This window comes from Varroa destructor, unplaced genomic scaffold, assembly GCF_002443255.2.
Source record: "Varroa destructor unplaced genomic scaffold, Vdes_3.0 BEIS01000002.1, whole genome shotgun sequence".
Taxonomy (NCBI): Eukaryota; Metazoa; Arthropoda; class Arachnida; order Mesostigmata; family Varroidae; genus Varroa; species Varroa destructor.
The window spans coordinates 41,598,109-41,616,907 of record NW_019211455.1 but is presented as its reverse complement, the minus strand read 5'-3'; the positions used below and the strand labels follow the sequence as shown (position 1 = coordinate 41,616,907).

Here is an 18,799-nt window from a genome sequence, read left to right as displayed (position 1 = left end):
ATCTTTCTGTCCAGCGGTCTTAAATATATACTGCACTCTGATAGATCGAAATTACATTACGTCTATTAAGTCTATTAAAGAGGTGTTTGAAACAAAACCATTAACGCATTTACCAAATGAAAAATTGAAAATCACAAAAGATTCTGAAGGAAATCGGCGAGAGGATATAGCGAGGCTTATAACAGGGATATCGAATAAATCCAACAAAAATTTCTAAGTTCGAAGACAAGGCTAATAGTGACGATCCAATATTCACTTACTTATACACATTATTATAATTTTATTCAAAGACCAATTTTCTATCATCGTTGAAACAAGCCCTGCATTGCTTCTATTGACGCCTCATTCAACTTCTAATTAATATAGAGCCAAGCAGATAACTTTGTATGTCACAAAATGAATAATAACTTTTTTACACAGACTGCATTGTATGCTCTCGTAATATAGGTTGCTGTAACTACATCAAAGCGGTCAATGATCAAAAATAGGGAAAAACTTTGGAGTAATTTTTGTAAAACTGGAGCATTTTTTTAAAGCATTTGTGTGCTTGCAAATACAACTAAGAACATTATCAAGAATAACCCCATAAATTATCAAAGTAAATAAAATGTTTTAGTAATAATCTGAATATAAAGTTGTGAATAATTATGAAATATTATTAAAAATTATCAAGATTGTGATAATTTATTCTGTATATAAATATTTTGATAAACATATTTAACATTTTGTAGACACATTTATTTAAATTCAATATTTTTATTTACATTTATAAAAATGCAATTTATCTCATTTAAGTGAAATATATTGCATTTTTTTGCATCTCATGCATATAAGTCGAAATGTATTCCCAACGTAATGAAAAAATTCGATATAATGATGTGATAGACGCAAAGGAAAACTAATAGGAGATTTAATGTTCACGCATTTTGTAACAGATACGAGAAGAAGTGCTCTGTAATCATCTTCAATCTTCCTGTGGCCTCCCGATTAATATTTACTAGGATATTCAATTCTGAGTGCGTTTAATGTAAATTTTATGCCGACGGCTTAAGTGTTGAAGATGCCAAGGACAAAGTGCTCATTCCGGTTCCAGAATGTGCTTTTCTAAAATCTAAACTTCCCCTTATCTACATAATGAAGACGCAGGAACTGTTCATAGTACAATTAGGTATCTAGAAGCCATGATGCCACTTCAACTCAACTTCACATATAAAAACTTATGCTAATAATTTTTAGGACTATTAAACGACCTGACAGTGATGATCTGATGTTTTTGAATGTTCAAAACTCAATCCATATTAAAACGTGATTATGAAATGGATTGACAAAAACTTGGAAAGTTGAGAAGTGCAGGTATTATGTTTAATTTTTTTTTTACAAAGAAAGTGATCTTCGTAGTAGACAAACTTTTAAACCACTAACTATTGCAAGCCTAATGAGCATAAGTGACACATTGTTTTACAACACCATTGAACTGGTTCGACTATGATAAAATCCTGAATTGATTTCCCTATGTGGTCTGCAGTATCTATATTCCTTAGTTATAGTCTTTCAAATAGCCTGACTATTTATGCAGAAATATTCAACTGCATTGTAAAATGTATCCTTCAAAAATTGTATGAGCTGAATAGTAGACAAATCTTTTATTGACAATTAACTGAAGTTGAAATAAAGATCCATTGACGTCTGTTTACTCTAGTTCAACTTATCTAAGGCAGAAGATAGACGTCTACAAATAGATCCTCAGGAAATGCCCGTAACTCTAAGCACCAATTCAAACTATGATGCTAGGCTAAGTTAGATTTCCTTTCAGCTTCTTGACCTCTTCAATTAATTTCAGCAGCGACGATTATAAGACTTCTATAACATGGTAACAACTGATTTGTTGTAAAGGTAGCTAGTACCGGCTATACAAGCCTGATAAAAGACGATGAAGGACTGTCCAGCCAGACTGACTTGTATAGGCTCTTCGTCTCGCAACTAGGAATCATTCGTCTGAACGCAAACAACCATACAGCTATAGCGAAGATGCACGATAACATCTGAACCTTTAGCAGTTTTAAGTAGGTTCTAAACATACATATTTAGCTGGTCAAAAACTTCAGTCCTTTAACATTTATATAAGGAGATATAAAATGTATACATTAGGCAGTATAATGACAAATGATTCGTGTCCCGGTCGACAACTGATTTCCCAAAATGCCGAAGTATTCGGCCTATTAGAATCAAGTTGAATTCGGTTTACTTAGATCAACCGGAAATGCGCGTAGAGACCCCAATGGTCGCTGGGAAAACACCGATGTGGTAACAGGCGCTCGATTCCTATAAGGCCAAAGTAGGCTGGACGAAGCTGAGTCTCCTGGCTAGCGGACTTCCTGTAGTACATTCGATCAAAGCGACACCTACGCACGATTTAAAATTAATAGACACACAAAACGATCGCACAGGCAAATAGCGAAATTACTTGGGTTAAATTTGGTCACCTCTAGAAAATATCAAGAAGGATATGTCGGCATATGTAGGCAAATATTGGGTTAGGAAATTCTAGTGTATTGGGACATGGCCATCTGTGGAAATGCTGAGACCTGCATACTAACTTTCATTCCTTGCTATATTCTCAATTACATTTTTCCAAAAATTTATAAATAGAATATTATATCAGACAAGTCTCAATATAATTACCATGTAGCATAATTTTGACGTAATACATTATTCATCACCACATTCTTACAGTTTTGTCACGTACATGTATAAGTTTATATAGAGTAATATATTGTAGTAGTAGTTCAATATAAATAACGTGTCGTCATTATAGAAATAAAGAGCTTACGGTTTCGAACATACATACACATTATTTGCTGTGGCATTATCGCTACGCTTATTATTGTTCTTATTAGTCTTTCTTTGTCTACTTACTTAGGTCGAAAACTCCCGTTCCACAAAAGGTTATCATTTCGCGTCATATCCCACGTGTACCGCGCTTCGGGTCGCGAGCCCTGCTCAGCCCAAACATCGACGATTCCGGGCGGGATTCCGCCAATCTCATCCAGCTAATGTGAATGAAAGTAAAAAAAAACCCATCTAGTCCATATTATTAGAAACTACATAAGCCTTAATGACGATCCTTCTGATCAGATTAGTTTCTTTATCTTCGTGCCTGAAAAATCATCAGCCACCTAACCTGAATTAACTGATTATGTGAAGGTTAATTAATTTTTTTGGGTATTGTTGCGCACATCGTTGTGAACGACCTATTGCTTGTGGCAACAGCTGAACTTCAAATTTATGTTAGTAAAAAAATAAATGTCATATTAATAATCGCGCATATTATACGTGGATATTTGGAACGAAGAAGTTTGAATAAAAACCAGGTTTGTGTATCTTGAGCAGCTTACTTGTTTGTACTGTACGAGGATTAATATTTAATGACAGCTAATCAGATGCAGCATAAGACAAGTAAAATTCACTATAATAAAAGACTATCATATACAGATGTGATTAAGCAGGAGATATATTTAATCTATATGCGAAAAATAAAATAACCCTAACGAAACTAAAGAGAATGCACCAACCTCTTTGTCACGCAGGTTCAGGTCTCCCGCAAAGAGTACAGCCGTATCTGTGGGGATCTTGTTGATGTTTCGGAAACATTTTCGGAGTTGTTCTTTTCGCACATCAGAAAACTCTGCTGTACTCTCCAAATGAGTATTTAAAATAAACAGACTGTGGCGTTTCTTAAACGAAACCTAAAATGTACAAGTCGTAATCCAGATGTAAAAGGAAATGTTGCATATGGCACACTTCGGCCAGTTAATTTTGATCAGTGTCTACCTCGACAGATTTTTTGTAAAAGAAAAAACATCAAAAAGTACATAAGATAATTAAATATTTCTAATTAAGTACTTGCGTAGCTAGAACCGTGGCCAATGCTGATGTGCCATGACCCTCTTATTGTTTTTGGCACTGTAAATTTCCGAGCAGATGAATCCTCAGTAATGTAATTCAAAATATGTTTACAAAAAGGACAACAAAAAGAAAGTACTTAGTTATAGCTAAAAACTGTACCACCGTTTCGACTTACCTCAACGACTTGAAGTTTTCGACCCATCGACGAACTTGAGAACTCAAAAACGCGACTATTACCGAGCTTAATACGCTTCTTGTGAACCAAAATGGCTGTGAAGTAGTCACTAAGACCTATGGAATTCAACAATTGATACGACCTTCTTATATTGGCTTCGATGAACTACAACATGAACATTTTTCTTACCAAATATTATCACAAAAGTCTGTACCATACACGCCTTTCAAGATATAGATTGGCAAATTGTATACACACTCCTTACGCAAGGTGGCCTTGATCTAGACAAGACCAAATGCGACTTCTATCAACTAAATGATTCTAATTTTAGAAAAAGCAACTTCATATTGCTACGTAATGATTATTGACGGAGTTTTCGTGCATCAAATGTAATTTGATCATCTCTTGCTAAGCGAATCATATAAACTAGAAAGAATCAGGACTGGTATTAGTCATTATTAATCGGCTATTGGCAACGTTTTCCTCAAGAGGACACGAAACGCAATGGATAATGCAAAAATCCCGTTTCCTGTTTTCTCTGCTATGACATCCTGCGTTTCTCAACAATAACACAGAACGGTTACAAAAACGTTTCACTAAAAAAAAACTACATTTTATAGTATATATTACAAACCCAACGGAATTCATAGAGATAATCATCATCATCATGCACACACTTTTGTTGAACACAATTTGAATATCGAATAATATTATAATACCTTAATTATAATACGAATAAAATTATAAAATAAATAAATAAAAATAATAGCATTTATAGAAACAGATTGCCTGAATGTAAAATGTGGTAATCTGATTCCAAGTTTTGCTGAATCAGATTCAATGTCACGGGTGTAACTTCCTGAAGCATGGCGATGTCTGCTTGCGCCCTGCGAAAAATAACGAGAAACGAGAACCTATCCAGTCAATAGTTTTTCAGAAAGACTGGAATGGCAGCCAACCTAAATCATTCGATCGGAGGAAAGATATACAAGCAGGTGCAATAGTCTTTAGAAATAGGTTTAAGACCTAGGCAACTAGTTTGACTTAGACCTGACTAAAAGCAATAAAGTTGTTTGTACAATCTCTACTAAATGAATAATCTCGGAAGAAGATTAATGTACTTTTTGCTCTAGACAATGTTTAGCATTACGGAGAACATTATATTCTCCAGTCGGATTAACAACAGAACTAGAGAAGTTCCATATATATTATTCTTGGAAAACATCAGAATTCAGCTTCGGAAAATGTGCGTATAGCTGTGGCGAAAATTCATCGAGACAGTCCTACTATATCGGACTGTAAAATGCGATATTTGGTGACACAGAGGAGTTAATCCCAGTTTATGCCAGGTTTAGGAAAGTGCTGCAAAGTCTCTCTTGTTTTCGGTCGGTAAAGTAAACGGGGCTTTACATTAAATCACATGACGTCTGTACCAAAATGACTTACTGCGTTTTACATTAGTACGAGAAAATGACATTTCAAAGGGGTATTTCTTATCGTTAGAGCTACAAATATCGAGTTTTTAGATAAACACGTAGTGCGTACACGGTAAATCTTCGGCTAAACTAAACTAAATTCGAATAAAAAAGCAGCGAACGGACCGCCGAAATTCAACGTAAGCCATTCAATATAAAACAAATGGTGACAAAATCTAAGGTTCTTAAGTTGTGCAAGCGCACCTTTTAATGATAGAACAAACGTTGTTTGTGCGCAGTTCAACATTCTTTGGATCTAGTCCGTCGATGTTCCACGAAATGACTTTCATGAGATCGTCCGAAAGTTCTTCGTTTTTCTGGTCTACAGCCTGCTCATACGATTCGTCATCATCACTACTAGACAGTCTAACGACTTCACTGCCAGTTGCAGTCGAGGTTTCCCTACAAAAAAGATTGCCTTCTAGATAGACGAATTAATAGTGTTTTGCTTCTGCGTTGTCAACTTGATCATTTGGTGTATGAAAATATGCAAATAGACAGTCAATATCAATTTTTAAAGTAATGCCGCAGGTACGAGAGTTAGCTGCAGGTCAGCTCACAATCGTGTCCAAACTCCGAAATGTATTTCATGAAACAATTCCTAAATCAACAAGTATAAATCAACAACAGGTATAAAGACGGTTGATGAAATAAACTAGGTGGATAAGCATATAGTCTTCGTATATTTCGTCGCACCAAACACCAGTATGGACAAATAAAATTCAATTTTGCAAACTATCTTTCTATTAGCTATTCTATATGTTACCCTGCGGATTTGATTTTTGGCGGGGGTTCGCCTCGATTTCGTTCAGCAAGATCTTCGTAGTATTCCTGGATAGATCTTTCCAAATTCCAATTTCGATCCTGCAGGTAAAACTGCGCCAAAGCCTCGTTTGTATCTGTTACTTCAGCGAATTTTCGGCAACGTTCGGCACAAACTTCCACCGGAGGAAAGTCGCCGGGCAGTTCTGTATCACTATCCACGCTTATGCTTTGCCTGTTGGAAAAAAGCCTTTTTTTTTTTAATTTGACTGTCTGAACCAAACAAAACAAGTCGGATAAAAACACTCGAATATTCTGAAACGAACAAATAGTTCAGATTAGCTCGCTAAAAATAATTGCAATACTTAACGCGAGTTTCTCGGTGAACAGGGGGAGATCTAAGCAGACTTTTGGGCCTGACAGAAGTAGCCGATGAAAACAAAATAACCAGCTTGTAGCCTTCATATTCAGTTGGAATAAATGTCCACTTCTTAAATCACTTTCAATCTGCTTGACTTTCATAATAACAACAATAATAATAATCATGTGTCAACATACATGCGCACTCTAGTTTTACACAATTTAGAGCACCCAGGCACGGCCAACGAAATAAATCTCTGATGACACTAAAGATTTAGCATATGATTGGACTACCGATGAAGTTCGCGTTGAATTACCTACGATATCAAAGTTAAACGTGCGCCGCTTAGCCGACTTTAGCAAACACCTCGTTTCGAAAAAGCGTAATATAGTTTCTACCACAAGTTTAAAAACAACAATTGATATAATTTCCGTTAATATCTCTGCCGACGAGCCATAATGGTAGTGTAGTCGTTTTCCTGAATTCTATTGTGTCCCACTTTATCGTGTTCCGCTAGTCCTACCATATTACATCATGTCAAATATTAAACTACATTCCGAGTTCGTTCTCTAATGTCAAATTGGCATTATGCCTCATAATCATATATCACGATTTAGCATCCCGGATCACGTTTAACGATACTGAATATCTTCGCTGATAAAATGTTTCATTAGTTCCGTGCAGGGCAGATATAAGAAATCGGTTCGTCAACACCATTACTTAGCAGTTATTGATTTCCGCATATAGAAAATAGAGCCCAGGCTAAATGTCAATATATCAAGCGAAGAATCTGCCTATGCAAGACAAGTGCCTGAAGACAAGTGGAAGCGGTTGCTTGCATTGGAGTGTCACAAAGTGATTTCAATGTTATTACACCACTTTGTATTGACTTTTAGTGCCTGTAGGTTTCAAGCAAAAGAAAAAGCTGGATATCTAATAAGCTCATCGTTTTAGTGGACAAAATTAGATATTATTGTCATGGATATTGATTGGATGTGTCCATAGCTTTTATATATCTAATTATAAAACTGACCGCCACTTTTAATTGGATTACTAGTATTGATGGTTCAATTATTGTATAATTGTCTTGCAAAGCCCCATAAGAAACTTGATTTTCTTTTAACTATTCTAGCTAGGAGACGTAAATAACTGCATGACTGATACACAGAGAACCAGCATTTCTTTTACGGGTACATTATTCAACTGCACCATCACCAACAAAAAACCTTCCTGCATAATAAATACTGTCTACTAATAATGTGTTTGCATGCATATACAAATTTTGCTTTTTCTTATATATATAAATACGCTCGGTCTTGTCGCAGACGGAGGCGTTGTTAGCTGCTTTGCTTAACGCTAATCACTGTGATCAACATGAACGGCGTGAGAATTCTATTATGGCCATATTCACTTTGCACTGTACGAATCTCGAGTGCGGAACAATCATTTTCGGTTACCCTGTAAATTTTTTCCACACAAGCATATCTGTGAACTCCGTCGCATACAGGCCGAGTCTGGCTGGTTATTTTCTACGAATAGAGGTCAGTCAGTGAGACAACGTACTCATCAGACGGGGAAGGTCGTACAGAAGCTTCATCGTCGGACGAAAGTACCACGATGTCAGTGTCATCAATTTCCGAATTGTTTTGGTTACGTTTCACATTAGACATTGTTCCAGAAATCAGATTTCACACAGCAGTTTCGACAATGTTCCCGAGATCTGTTTTTATCGTGTCAATCAACCGTCCACCTGTCGATCGAACGAGGGCTGGAAAGTTTTGAGTTTGGCGCCAATTAGCTGGTTTCGTTTTTCAAACACCCGGCGATCATGCTTTGAAACCCGACTTCAAATCTCAATACAAAATAACGAGGAAACTCCTCTCGTAGACGTCAATCAAAATGAGTCATTCACGAGGCATTGATTCGGCTTCTAACAAAAAATAGCCGGTTTGTTTCTTTTTTCCGGCAGAAATGTGAGCAGCCCCTTCGCCGTTTCGGCGGCCTTTCTGTCACTGGTCAGCTGACCATTAGAACAGAGTCCCGTGATCCAGAGGTGGTATTGCCCACTGCGCGTAAGGTTGATTGGTCAATTCTAGTAGACTCCGTGTGTTCGTAAGTGTGGTCAGTTACCATCGTGAACTTGGTGCTTGACGTACCCGTGAAGAGAAGGTCTACTCGAGTACTTCTGAAACGATCGTGTCCACCATACGGAAACTGAAGTGACATAATGAACCAGCAGTCACAGGGAGTTCAGCAGTTGCTCGCAGCCGAGCGACGTGCATCTGATAAGGCAAGTAGATTTGCTACGGATCAAATAGAAAGTAACGGATTGTGTCTATTTTGCTGAAAATATCAGTCCGCTGGACAACTGCAAAAAGTGCCGGATGACTAAAGTAAGTTTCCTAAGTGATATATATTCGAGAAGCGTAAAGGCGCACATCGTATGGGATCCACATACGCTACGAAGGATTACTAAAGGTGTATTGTAATGGTACTATATATTTTAGTGGTGGCTAATACCAAAGTTCTTGGTAGTCTCTGGCGAATGAACATGCATCCGTTAGTTCATAACGGAAATATTTGGTATTCATTAACGCTTGTTTGAGTTGATTCGAGACAGCTTACGCCATGCTTTTTATTCTCATTGCATCTTGTTTGCTATATATATTTAGGCTAGGAATTATCTACTCAAAAAATGGTCAAGAGTTTTTACCGGTGGTCGTACGGTCAATCTATTGGTTTGAACGAATCAAACGTCCACTTGAATTAGCAAAAAAATTATATGCATTTGTTGGGTTGACACCGCCTGACTTGCACGCATCCTTTATTTGCTACATTCATAAAATTTAAATATAATAGTTGCTTCTCCTTCCTGTTGCTTTCTGCTTTTCCATCTATGATTACGTTTTTCGCTTCCTTTCTCCCCTCTCTCTCCCTCCCTCTCTCTCTCTCTCTCTCTCTATATATATATATATATATATATAGGTGTCTCTATTTCTCACTCTCTAAATTTCTAACAAGTCCTTCTTCATTTCAGGTTACGGAGGCGCGTAAGCGTAAAGCACATCGTTTGAAACAAGCTAAGGATGAGGCTCAGAGTGATATTGAGAAATTCCGCTCCAAAAAGGATAAGGAATTTAAGGTAGGTAAACAAAGCGATAGGAACTTTTGGATTAAGTGCCCCTAAAAGGCGTCACAATGACGTTAGCCTCTCAAGCGACGGTTCCTAGGTTTTCCATTAAATATATATATATATATATATGCCACATTCAACTTCTGCGTGTTTGTTCGCTTCATAAATTGTGACTCTCTCTAGGCGTACGAAGCCTCGCACATGGGATCTCGGGACGACGTCCAGAAGCGCATTGAAGCAGATACTCAACGTCAGATCCTTGAGGTCAACCAGCTTGTTGCGAAGAACAAGGAAAATATCATAGACAAACTACTTTTCCTTGTGTATAATATCGAACCGCAAATGCATAAGAACCATAAACCCACTGCGGCCTAGGCACAGGTTCACGCTCGTATTTAAGCCGGTTGTTGTATGCAACCGCTTCTAAGTATCAGTGGATTTTTCCTGTCAAAATTACGCTATGAATGGGAGAAAATTTGTATGAATTCAGGAGAGCTCGCTCCACAACTCTTTTGTTCATCTTCCTGTGCCTTGTGCTTAGCTAAACTGTTCAATTAGGGCACCGAATTGCTCCATATATTAATTTGTTGAGCACGGTGGACACATACTGTAGCATGTGTTCAGTGAGAGTAGGTATATATAGGGAGAAATGTATGGTGTTGTTATTTCAGTGTATTTCCCTTGCCATACACATTCAATGGGGTCTTCTGGAAATCTCAAGATAATCTGGATTAGCAGAAGGAGTTGGAGTGTGGAAGTGATTTTTCTTTGAAACAATAATGAGCAGATTAACTGGTTGTTTTACTGAGTTATGCATGTGGATAGGTAATTAGTTGGACGTGACTATCTTAAGCAGTGCGGGTAAACGTATAAAATATGACTTCTGGGCAAACATTAACACGACGAGCGTGTATTAATTTAGTAACATGTTATTAAACTTTTGAAAATATTACAATTATTCTCTATCAGGACTATTAATATCATTTAAAATTGAATTAAATGACCTGCGTTACTAAAAGTCAACCTGCGTGCTTTTACTTTCATGAAATCATCGTACTTTTTTAACATACGATGATAGCATCATCGTATGTTAACAAAGAAAGGCAGTTTCTTAGATCAATGAGATTTTGCTTTTTCTGGAATTATAGTTAATGCAGTGCATCGAATAGTATAATGCAGCAGGCTCAGAGAAATCTTAAAAAAAAAAAGAAATCTGTACCTATTTCTAGGTTTGTGTCATAGTCTTAGCGCCGGTGAACTCCGAATGCATGAAGCAAAATTACACCCAAAGTTTCTAACACTAATAATATATCGTTATTAGAAATACGATGTCTGTCTACTCGAAAGCCAACCTGACATGATTAGCTTTTTTTGAACTATGGCCATGTTCTGCGTTCATTCTTACGCGTAATACAGTTGTAAAAAGCATGTCATTTTATGACGTAACATCTCCGCTTCGACGTGTATAAGTAATTTTAAAAATGTTTTCAGCTGGTATTGTCTCACGATTTTCTATTGAAAAGAACACATGTTTTTATTTCTGTGACAGTGGATATCCCGTCATTCTGTATGATGTTTCCCCATCATTCTACTGCATGAACTATGCAATTTCGCCAGAAGGTTTCGTATTGGTGAAGTTTTCAAATTAGGCGGGTTGTCGATCTGTGTCGAAAGTGCCAAATACCTGACCTCATTTGTTGTTTTTTTCTCTTAGTCTGGTAATTAAGCATAGTACACGTTGGGATCAATTGTTCAATTCGTAAGAAACAGTTCTTAAAGAGTTAGGTAGGGAGGGAGTTTTAAAAGACGCAGAGCATTTTCTTTTTAATGAAGATCTGGTCGGAGCGTAAAACCATGCTTTCGTTTCTGGAATCATCCACTCCAATCTCTGATTCATGATTATGTACAAACACTACCTCTCATTATCGGTAACGATTATGTGCGATAATTGGCTTTTACGGTTGTGTGACGCTTGACACTAAACGAGGTGTTAAGCTACAACGTTGACTTGTAATTTCTTGTCAGACTGAGAAGGTTCAAAAGATATCTAAACATCAAGCTTCTGCATAAATCCTGTATAAAAAGAATTTAAGGCGGCTAACGACGGTCATGTGGCTACAGCTTATTTTTTCGGCCAACTGTTGTTTGTCGGGTGTCTTCCTTCAAAAGTGCCTTCAGATCGTGGCTATTAAACTCGAACGATCGACCATAGCAGCTGCATCCTTTAGGTCCTGGACACTGTTTTCAAACCTAAAAAAACACTCTTAAACAGTTTTTTTCACGATATCATCGTTACCGCACACAAAAAACGATTCAGGTTTTCGCCGATGTTTTGTGTTAAAAGGTGTCGAAGACGCATATTTTTCACATGGAACATGTATGTTTGAAGGTATCTTTCAGGTCAAAATTGCTCTCGCAACACAATATCGCAACAGCAAGTTGATATGAGAAAAAAGAGCGTTTTCGAAAGATATATAAATAAGAAAAAAGAAAAAATCGATTTTTTTTAATGCTGAAACCGCCCTCCCAACTTAACTGCTAATGTTTGAGGCTCTATGTCAGGTCATTGTTCAAACTCGGTTCCTACTTTTGCCCAGGAAACATGATCGTTCCAATTAGTAACACATTTTAGGGTAATCGGTCGGTTTCAAAAAACTATCTGTTGATGTAATTACGAAAAAGTTACTAAAGTGTTCCCGCTTTCTTTCCATTTGAGTTATATGCGTCTACTTTGTCTTTTTCTGAAGAACAACGTCGCAAAAGCAAGACTCTTAGTCTGTTTGGACCCATTTCAGCTCTCAATGCAAACATTGATAAGGCGTGTCCATCTTTTTTTCTAAGATACTATACGGAAGAGTCTTTTAGGTGTTGCTATGGTGGTACCGAGAAACGCTTTTAAAACAACATTTATAAAGTGTACACGCCATTAATCTCTAGCCGTTCTTTTGTCAAAATAATTTAAAGATATGGTCATGTGATCTATAGAACTACTCATTGAGGAAAGAGTTAATTTAACTCATAATAAGTTAGAAAAAAAGCGCTTTTTTCAGGAAAACTATCAACTGGTTAGGTTAGGTTAAGTTAGGTTAGGTTAAGTTAGGTTAGGTTAGGTTAAGTTAGGTTAGGTTAAGTTAGGTTAGGTTAGGTTAGGTTAGGTTAGGTTAGGTTAGGTTAGGTTAGGTTAAGTTAAGTTAGGAAAGGGTTAATTTAACTCAAAATAAGTTAGAAAAAAGCGCTTTTTTCAGGAAAACTATCAACTGTGAACCGCTTGAAGCGATTTGCGATTTAACAAAGTTTAATGAAAGTAAATAATGAAATAGATAATTCATTAGGAAATAGGTTTAAAAGACCCTTTTCTCGCAACGGTCTCAATATGTAAACTCTAGCAACTCGTGACACGACGATCATTGAGTTGGTAAGTTTTTAGCCGTTGGATAAACATTTAACCCCTGCTGGTAGAAATGGCAGAAAAATTGATAGACAACGCGCTTATTCATTATTCAGTTCAGACGTAATAATTACGTAATAGTGTTAGAGGCCCCATACAACCAGGTCAGATTCAATTAAATGTTTCTAGTTTTATGCCCCTACTGCCTTAGCTAAGCCTTGCATTAAACGGATCGTTCCTTCTGTCACGAAACAAAATAGACTCACGCCCGGTTTCGCTCTAAACCACCTCGTGCATCTTTACGTTTAGTAGGCAAACAGGTTTCTGCTACGCCGTCACGAGGGCGGTGCTACCATGTGCTTAGCTAACCACAGCTTCGAATGAGGGAGTTTCATTATGAATGCAGGTACTTATTTGTATATTGAAGCGCTTTTAAAATCTTCTCGTTATTTTTTTCAGCGGGACGCTGACATACCCTAAACAGCTGATTGAATAAAAATGTGAAAAAACACGCTTTTCGATGGTGTTCAGTACAGTCCTTCTAGTAAATTCGTGTTTACCCACCTATTGCCGAAGAAGATGAGTCAATCGTCGAGTCCAGTTACGCCGTTAAACGACGCCGAGAGGAAAAGAGCTCAACAAATAAGTGAAATCGGCCCGCCTCATTCTTACTAATATAATTGGCTAACTAAATGCACGCGGGCGCTATGTGCCTGGACTGAATTCATGAATCCTTCAGGTGTTCAGAACCTAAACGCTGCACGAATCCCGTGACAAACGCTGCCCCATAAAAAAAATTCGATATCATCCATAGAATTAATTTGTCGATATTCGAGTGCCTTGCTTAAGACATGTGAATGTTACGAACGGCTCAGTTTAGTGTATTGTCATTGAAAGGTTGCGAGACTCTTAACTAAAAACAAACTTTTGTGATAACTGAATTGTAAAGTAAACGCTTTTAGTGAAGTCAGTGTGTTAGTTTATTCTTCACGTGCAAGCATGCATCATAATGGTCTCCATCACCACAACCAAAATAATTATTATTACTATGGAATATATGTTATAAAATTTACAGGCTAGCGGAATGTATAACCTAATGCCGTTTGAATGAACTTGCATAGTTGAAGCTAAATAAACATTTGGTGCGTAATACTACCATTTGCCTGTTTGGGTCAATTTTTAGGTTGTTTTATTCATTTAGTAAGCTCTCGAATGTATATCCGAGTAGGATAATACAACGCGATGTCCTTCGAAGAGCCTTTATAGTGATGGAACATATGCAGAGTGTTGTGAGCCTATAGAAGAAAAAAAGCTGTTGGTCCAGATAGGGTCTGCAACGAGGATCTAAAATGCACTGTCGTTCTGGCAACGTGCTAGATAGCACCGCTTCATACTGGTAAAATTCCAATTCAGTAAAAAGATGCTACTCTGTTAGTAATCTCTAAAGGAAAGCGCTATCCAACCGGTTATCGTTATAGCGGGAAATAGCGAAGAAAAACGCATGTCGTAATTTGCTTTTCGGCATTCTGACTAGGGTACTGAACAGCTACCTGGACGACATACACGCTCTCTCAACAAAGTAGCGTGTGTTCCGGAAAAAACGCTCTACAAAAACGGCGCGCAGGATCCCGACGTCGAGAGAGCTCAAGTCACACTGCACGACCCGCACACGATGTTCGTCGACTTTAAGCCAGTCTCCGCTCAGAAGCAAGGCTGTGTTCACGCTGGCCGAGGTGGATGTTCTAACGGATGTGTTCAACGTTCTCACTACGATTCTACAGGAGAGCAGAACAACCACTGACGACAGAGTAACCGCGCTTACGCCGTTTGCACAGGCAAGGAGCCTGGCTCAGGGCAACAACCGGAGCCGCTCGTATTCTCTAACTGAAGAACCTTTCTTCTCAAATAAAAGGGCGAAGAAATCAGTCGAAATCATTTTGTATGCAAACGGTTTAGTTAAAATAGTCTAGTTACTGTTGTACAGGCTGTAAATGAATGGTAACGGTTCCAGACATATACTTATGTATAGTACACATGAAAAGAGTAATACCCGTAGATTAATTATGTTAACAACAATATGAAATTCAACTGTATAATATGTCGGTGTCGAAGCAGTAACTTGAACGACTCATCCTCTGGCTACGAAAGGCCTGGGGCCGTTGATTCGAATACCATTAATGATACGTAATGCATAACATCTATTATTAAATAAAGAAACGTATAATTTAATAATGCAATCTATCAAATTCTATTTATTCGCCTTTGCACGTTCCCACTTTGTGAGTATTGGACCGTTAATATACTAAGCGTCGTTGAATTGTATGCGTCTAGCTGAGTTTATACAACTTGAGCTAATATGCAATTGCTTGTACATTAAAGTGCCTCTATCAATGGGCTACTCATGCAAAATAATTGTTTTGAACTCTACGTTCGGTTTTACGCGTTAGTTGGACATTTATAATTTAAAGGGCTCTCCCTGTAGCACGAAACGGAGTATGTTAGCAGCCGGTTTCAACTCCGAATTACCCCTCATGTGTCCCCAGATTTAATAGGCAGACGTATTGCCACTGCACTACAAGCCACGGGAGCGGCTTCTACGAAAATACAGTCTAGATTTGAATAGTTTCTTCACCCAATTTCTGACCCAAAAGGGGCGTAAATGTTATTATAAAAAAGTAACCTGTAAAAAAAACTTGGGACAGATGTTCCCTTGACATTCGTTCGACAGTCCTCATTTTTTATCCAGAGATTTTTGTGTAACGCTCTTATTTCGCCAGAAGGATAGGTATTCAATATCAAAAAAATATTGATCATTATTATCGTTCGGTATGATTGTTGTTAATTCAAGTTACAAGATAAGATGGTCAAAAGTTATAGACATGCAAAAGCTTCTATTATTGCTACTATATTTGATTGATGATAGATGACAAACCTGATGCAATATTTCAATGTAGCAGAACCTTTTAGTTGATAGATGCACTCAACCATAACTCAACTCAAACCTAAAGCTAGGCACAGTATGTTATTTTTATGCAAACGAAGTGAAAACTCAGTAGGTGAAAATAAACAATTAAAAGAACTTCGTTTATTCACACGTATGTTGTAATGTTTATGTTTAGTGATACACCAGCGATACTTAAAGCAGGGACTTCTTTCAACCTATGCCCTACGATACGCTGTCGGTGTATATTACATTTCTGATCTTTTATTCGCAGAAGATTCGAAGCGATTAGGTTGGCATATTGGTTTCAGCCGACGATAAAGAAAGGTATATAATAATCTAATTTATAAATTAATTAAATTCAAGTGTCAGACCGCATCAGTTTGCATGTGCTCCACCGGGTTAAAACCCGAGGCTATCTGACGGAAAGTTTCTACCGTCATAGCTTACTGCATCTTTTGAGTGTCAATAGCTTCTACTTAATAGCATACTATATTAATTTTTCTGATAGATTTTTATTGAATGCAAGGAATTTCAGGGAAAGGCAAGAGACCAGGTTGAATAATACTCAATAGCACACCGATGCCGATCTTTACCGGAGGATCTGTAACTTACAACAATGGGAAAATCACTAACCCATTAATCGTCTGTAAACCTGACCTGGAAATGCATAAGAAGCGGCACTTCGAAGCAGTTTAAATAGAGATTTCGGGGTGGCACGAGCGTACGCAATACCGCACACACACACTAAGACATAAATATAGCCAATGGACGTAGCGTTGGTCAGAGCATGGCTCTATTTATGGCTTGAGACGAACTTAGGTACTAAGTTGACAGTACTCTGTTCAAAGACGCTGTTCACTGTTTTCGCTGTGTAAACATTAGCATCGTTTGATTGTCGGACGTTTTACACGGTTGGAGTCAGCATAGTCTACTGAAAATTATCTGCGCTATAATAACAAATTCCTATATACGTGTTTGTCGTGTGGTGACCGAGCGTGACGTTTCCTTGTTTCGGCATAAGGAAGAGCTACGGCAAGTGACGATGAGTAAGCCTGTTATTTCAATTAGGTACATTCAATTAACATGTTGTATAATTGAGTTCGACGAATATGATCGGAGTCACTGCTATGAGTTTCATCTATAGTTCAATATGCGCATGACATTAAAGAAAAAACATTATGTCATCAACGTCTAGTGAACCTATCTATTGAATATAATCCGTAACTCAGAAATGTCTAGAGTGGAAGTCCTACTTAACAAAGCCTATCAGTAAAGAAAAAGATATTCTAATAAAATATATTCTTATTCTTGCTTTTGGTGGCGCCCGATCACTTTGGGCAAAAGGACAACGGATTGAAAAGCAAAAACGAGAAAGTAAAAATCATGCTTGTTGAGCGGGTAAATTCTGGTTCTGTACGATAATCACCTCAGAAAGCGAACACTTACTACTTCAAGGTATTCGCGCATACAAATCCATCAATTTTACTATTACCAGTGAAAATAGTTGTTTATGTACGACATGCAAAAAAAGAATATTCTAAGGCGTCTAAAATGAAGGGTAGTTTTGATTCGGTAAAAACGAGCTAGGCATTGTTGTATAGTGACTTCCGTATTCATTTTTTTCGTTACGAATAAAAAAGATATATTTCGTTGAAACTTCTCTCTACTTAGGGAATACTTAGCTTTGCGCCGCATTGACATAGCGGAATTACGTAGTAAGATTTTTTCGCTCTCACCGGAACTAAGTTATAAGTGTTCGGGGTCAGCTAAAATGCCTCAAAGCATTTGAAAACGATTAGAAACTTAACAAAAAAGAAAAAAAAAACAATTGTAAACAGAATCGAAGAGCAACTGTGCGCAGTTGACAACTTTGCAATACTAGCTTTTAGAGCTATGTACTTTAATTGTGGTAGGTTAGAAATGTCAGACTTAACATTTCAAGACAAGCATTGCAAGTTTACAATGCTAATTAAACAAAAGAATAAAATTCGGTTGACCCACTATAGATATATAGATGAATATTTTTTATTTTTAGGATTAGAAAGGTCAGGAAAAGAAAATTAAAAAAAAAGAGATGAGAAAGGTAAAAAAAAGTGAGATCAAGTGGCTAATTAACGATTTCAGAACGAAGCTTCGTCTATTGGAATAATAGGACCTTCAGATTATATAAACTTACATACAGCTTACTCTTCTGGGTATGATCCCCCTCTATATTATGACAATATACAAATAGGAATCCAACTGTTAATGCCCCTGTCCTTATTCAGGTATACTCAAACCACTGATGGTGTACACTCGTTTGCGAAATGTTTACCCTTGCGATTTACATAAATAATAACATTGCATTGTATTGAACGACAGCTTAAATCCACACAGCGAACATATGGCTCCCTTTTCTTTCCCGTCTACGCTGTGATCATCCAATAGCAATTCAAAACGAACCATTTTCTATTTGCAGTAAATCTTCTCCATGTAACCAGTCTGTTTGCACACATCGAAATCATTAAAGTCAAAGTAACAACGAGCAACTCATTTTACCATCCCTTTCTGCACCAACCTGAAAGAAAACTAGGTTGAAGGTGGCTTCTTCCCTCTATTTTTTTTTTGATAAAATTATGAGCGTCTCATCATTGTAGAAACCGTTGCTTTGTTGAT

At 37.3% G+C, this 18,799-nt stretch overlaps 2 protein-coding genes and 1 long non-coding RNA gene across 4 annotated transcripts; 2 read left to right on the top strand and 1 right to left on the bottom strand.

Annotated features, from left to right (window-relative positions):
• Nucleotides 1–1,628: 1,628 nt before the first annotated feature.
• Nucleotides 1,629–8,469, bottom strand: LOC111244639 (tyrosyl-DNA phosphodiesterase 2-like). 2 transcript variants are annotated; one of them, XM_022791938.2, is made up of 8 exons: nucleotides 8,243–8,469; nucleotides 6,323–6,553; nucleotides 5,761–5,958; nucleotides 4,871–4,968; nucleotides 4,082–4,197; nucleotides 3,573–3,746; nucleotides 2,917–3,050; nucleotides 1,629–2,402 (listed from the first exon to the last, which is right to left on the bottom strand). In XM_022791938.2, the coding sequence occupies exons 1-8, from the start codon at nucleotides 8,347–8,349 to the stop codon at nucleotides 2,246–2,248; spliced, it is 1,215 nt and encodes a 404-aa protein (XP_022647673.1). In that variant the 5' UTR covers nucleotides 8,350–8,469; the 3' UTR covers nucleotides 1,629–2,245. The 2 variants fall into 2 exon arrangements, with proteins under 2 accessions (XP_022647673.1, XP_022647674.1); XM_022791939.2 differs by having other exon boundaries at nucleotides 8,137–8,274.
• A 226-nt stretch (nucleotides 8,470–8,695) lies between these two features.
• Vha13 (V-type proton ATPase subunit Vha13) lies at nucleotides 8,696–10,835 on the top strand. The gene is made up of 3 exons (XM_022791940.2): nucleotides 8,696–8,969; nucleotides 9,717–9,821; nucleotides 9,996–10,835. Exons 1-3 carry the CDS (start codon nucleotides 8,907–8,909, stop codon nucleotides 10,185–10,187), a joined length of 360 nt encoding a protein of 119 aa, XP_022647675.1. The 5' UTR covers nucleotides 8,696–8,906; the 3' UTR covers nucleotides 10,188–10,835.
• Nucleotides 10,836–10,972: 137 nt separating this feature from the next.
• LOC147757818 (uncharacterized) lies at nucleotides 10,973–15,446 on the top strand. Its single transcript, XR_015320548.1, has 2 exons — nucleotides 10,973–13,606; nucleotides 14,735–15,446. It is a non-coding gene; the product is annotated as an uncharacterized LOC147757818 (long non-coding RNA).
• The last annotated feature ends 3,353 nt before the right edge of the window (nucleotides 15,447–18,799 follow it).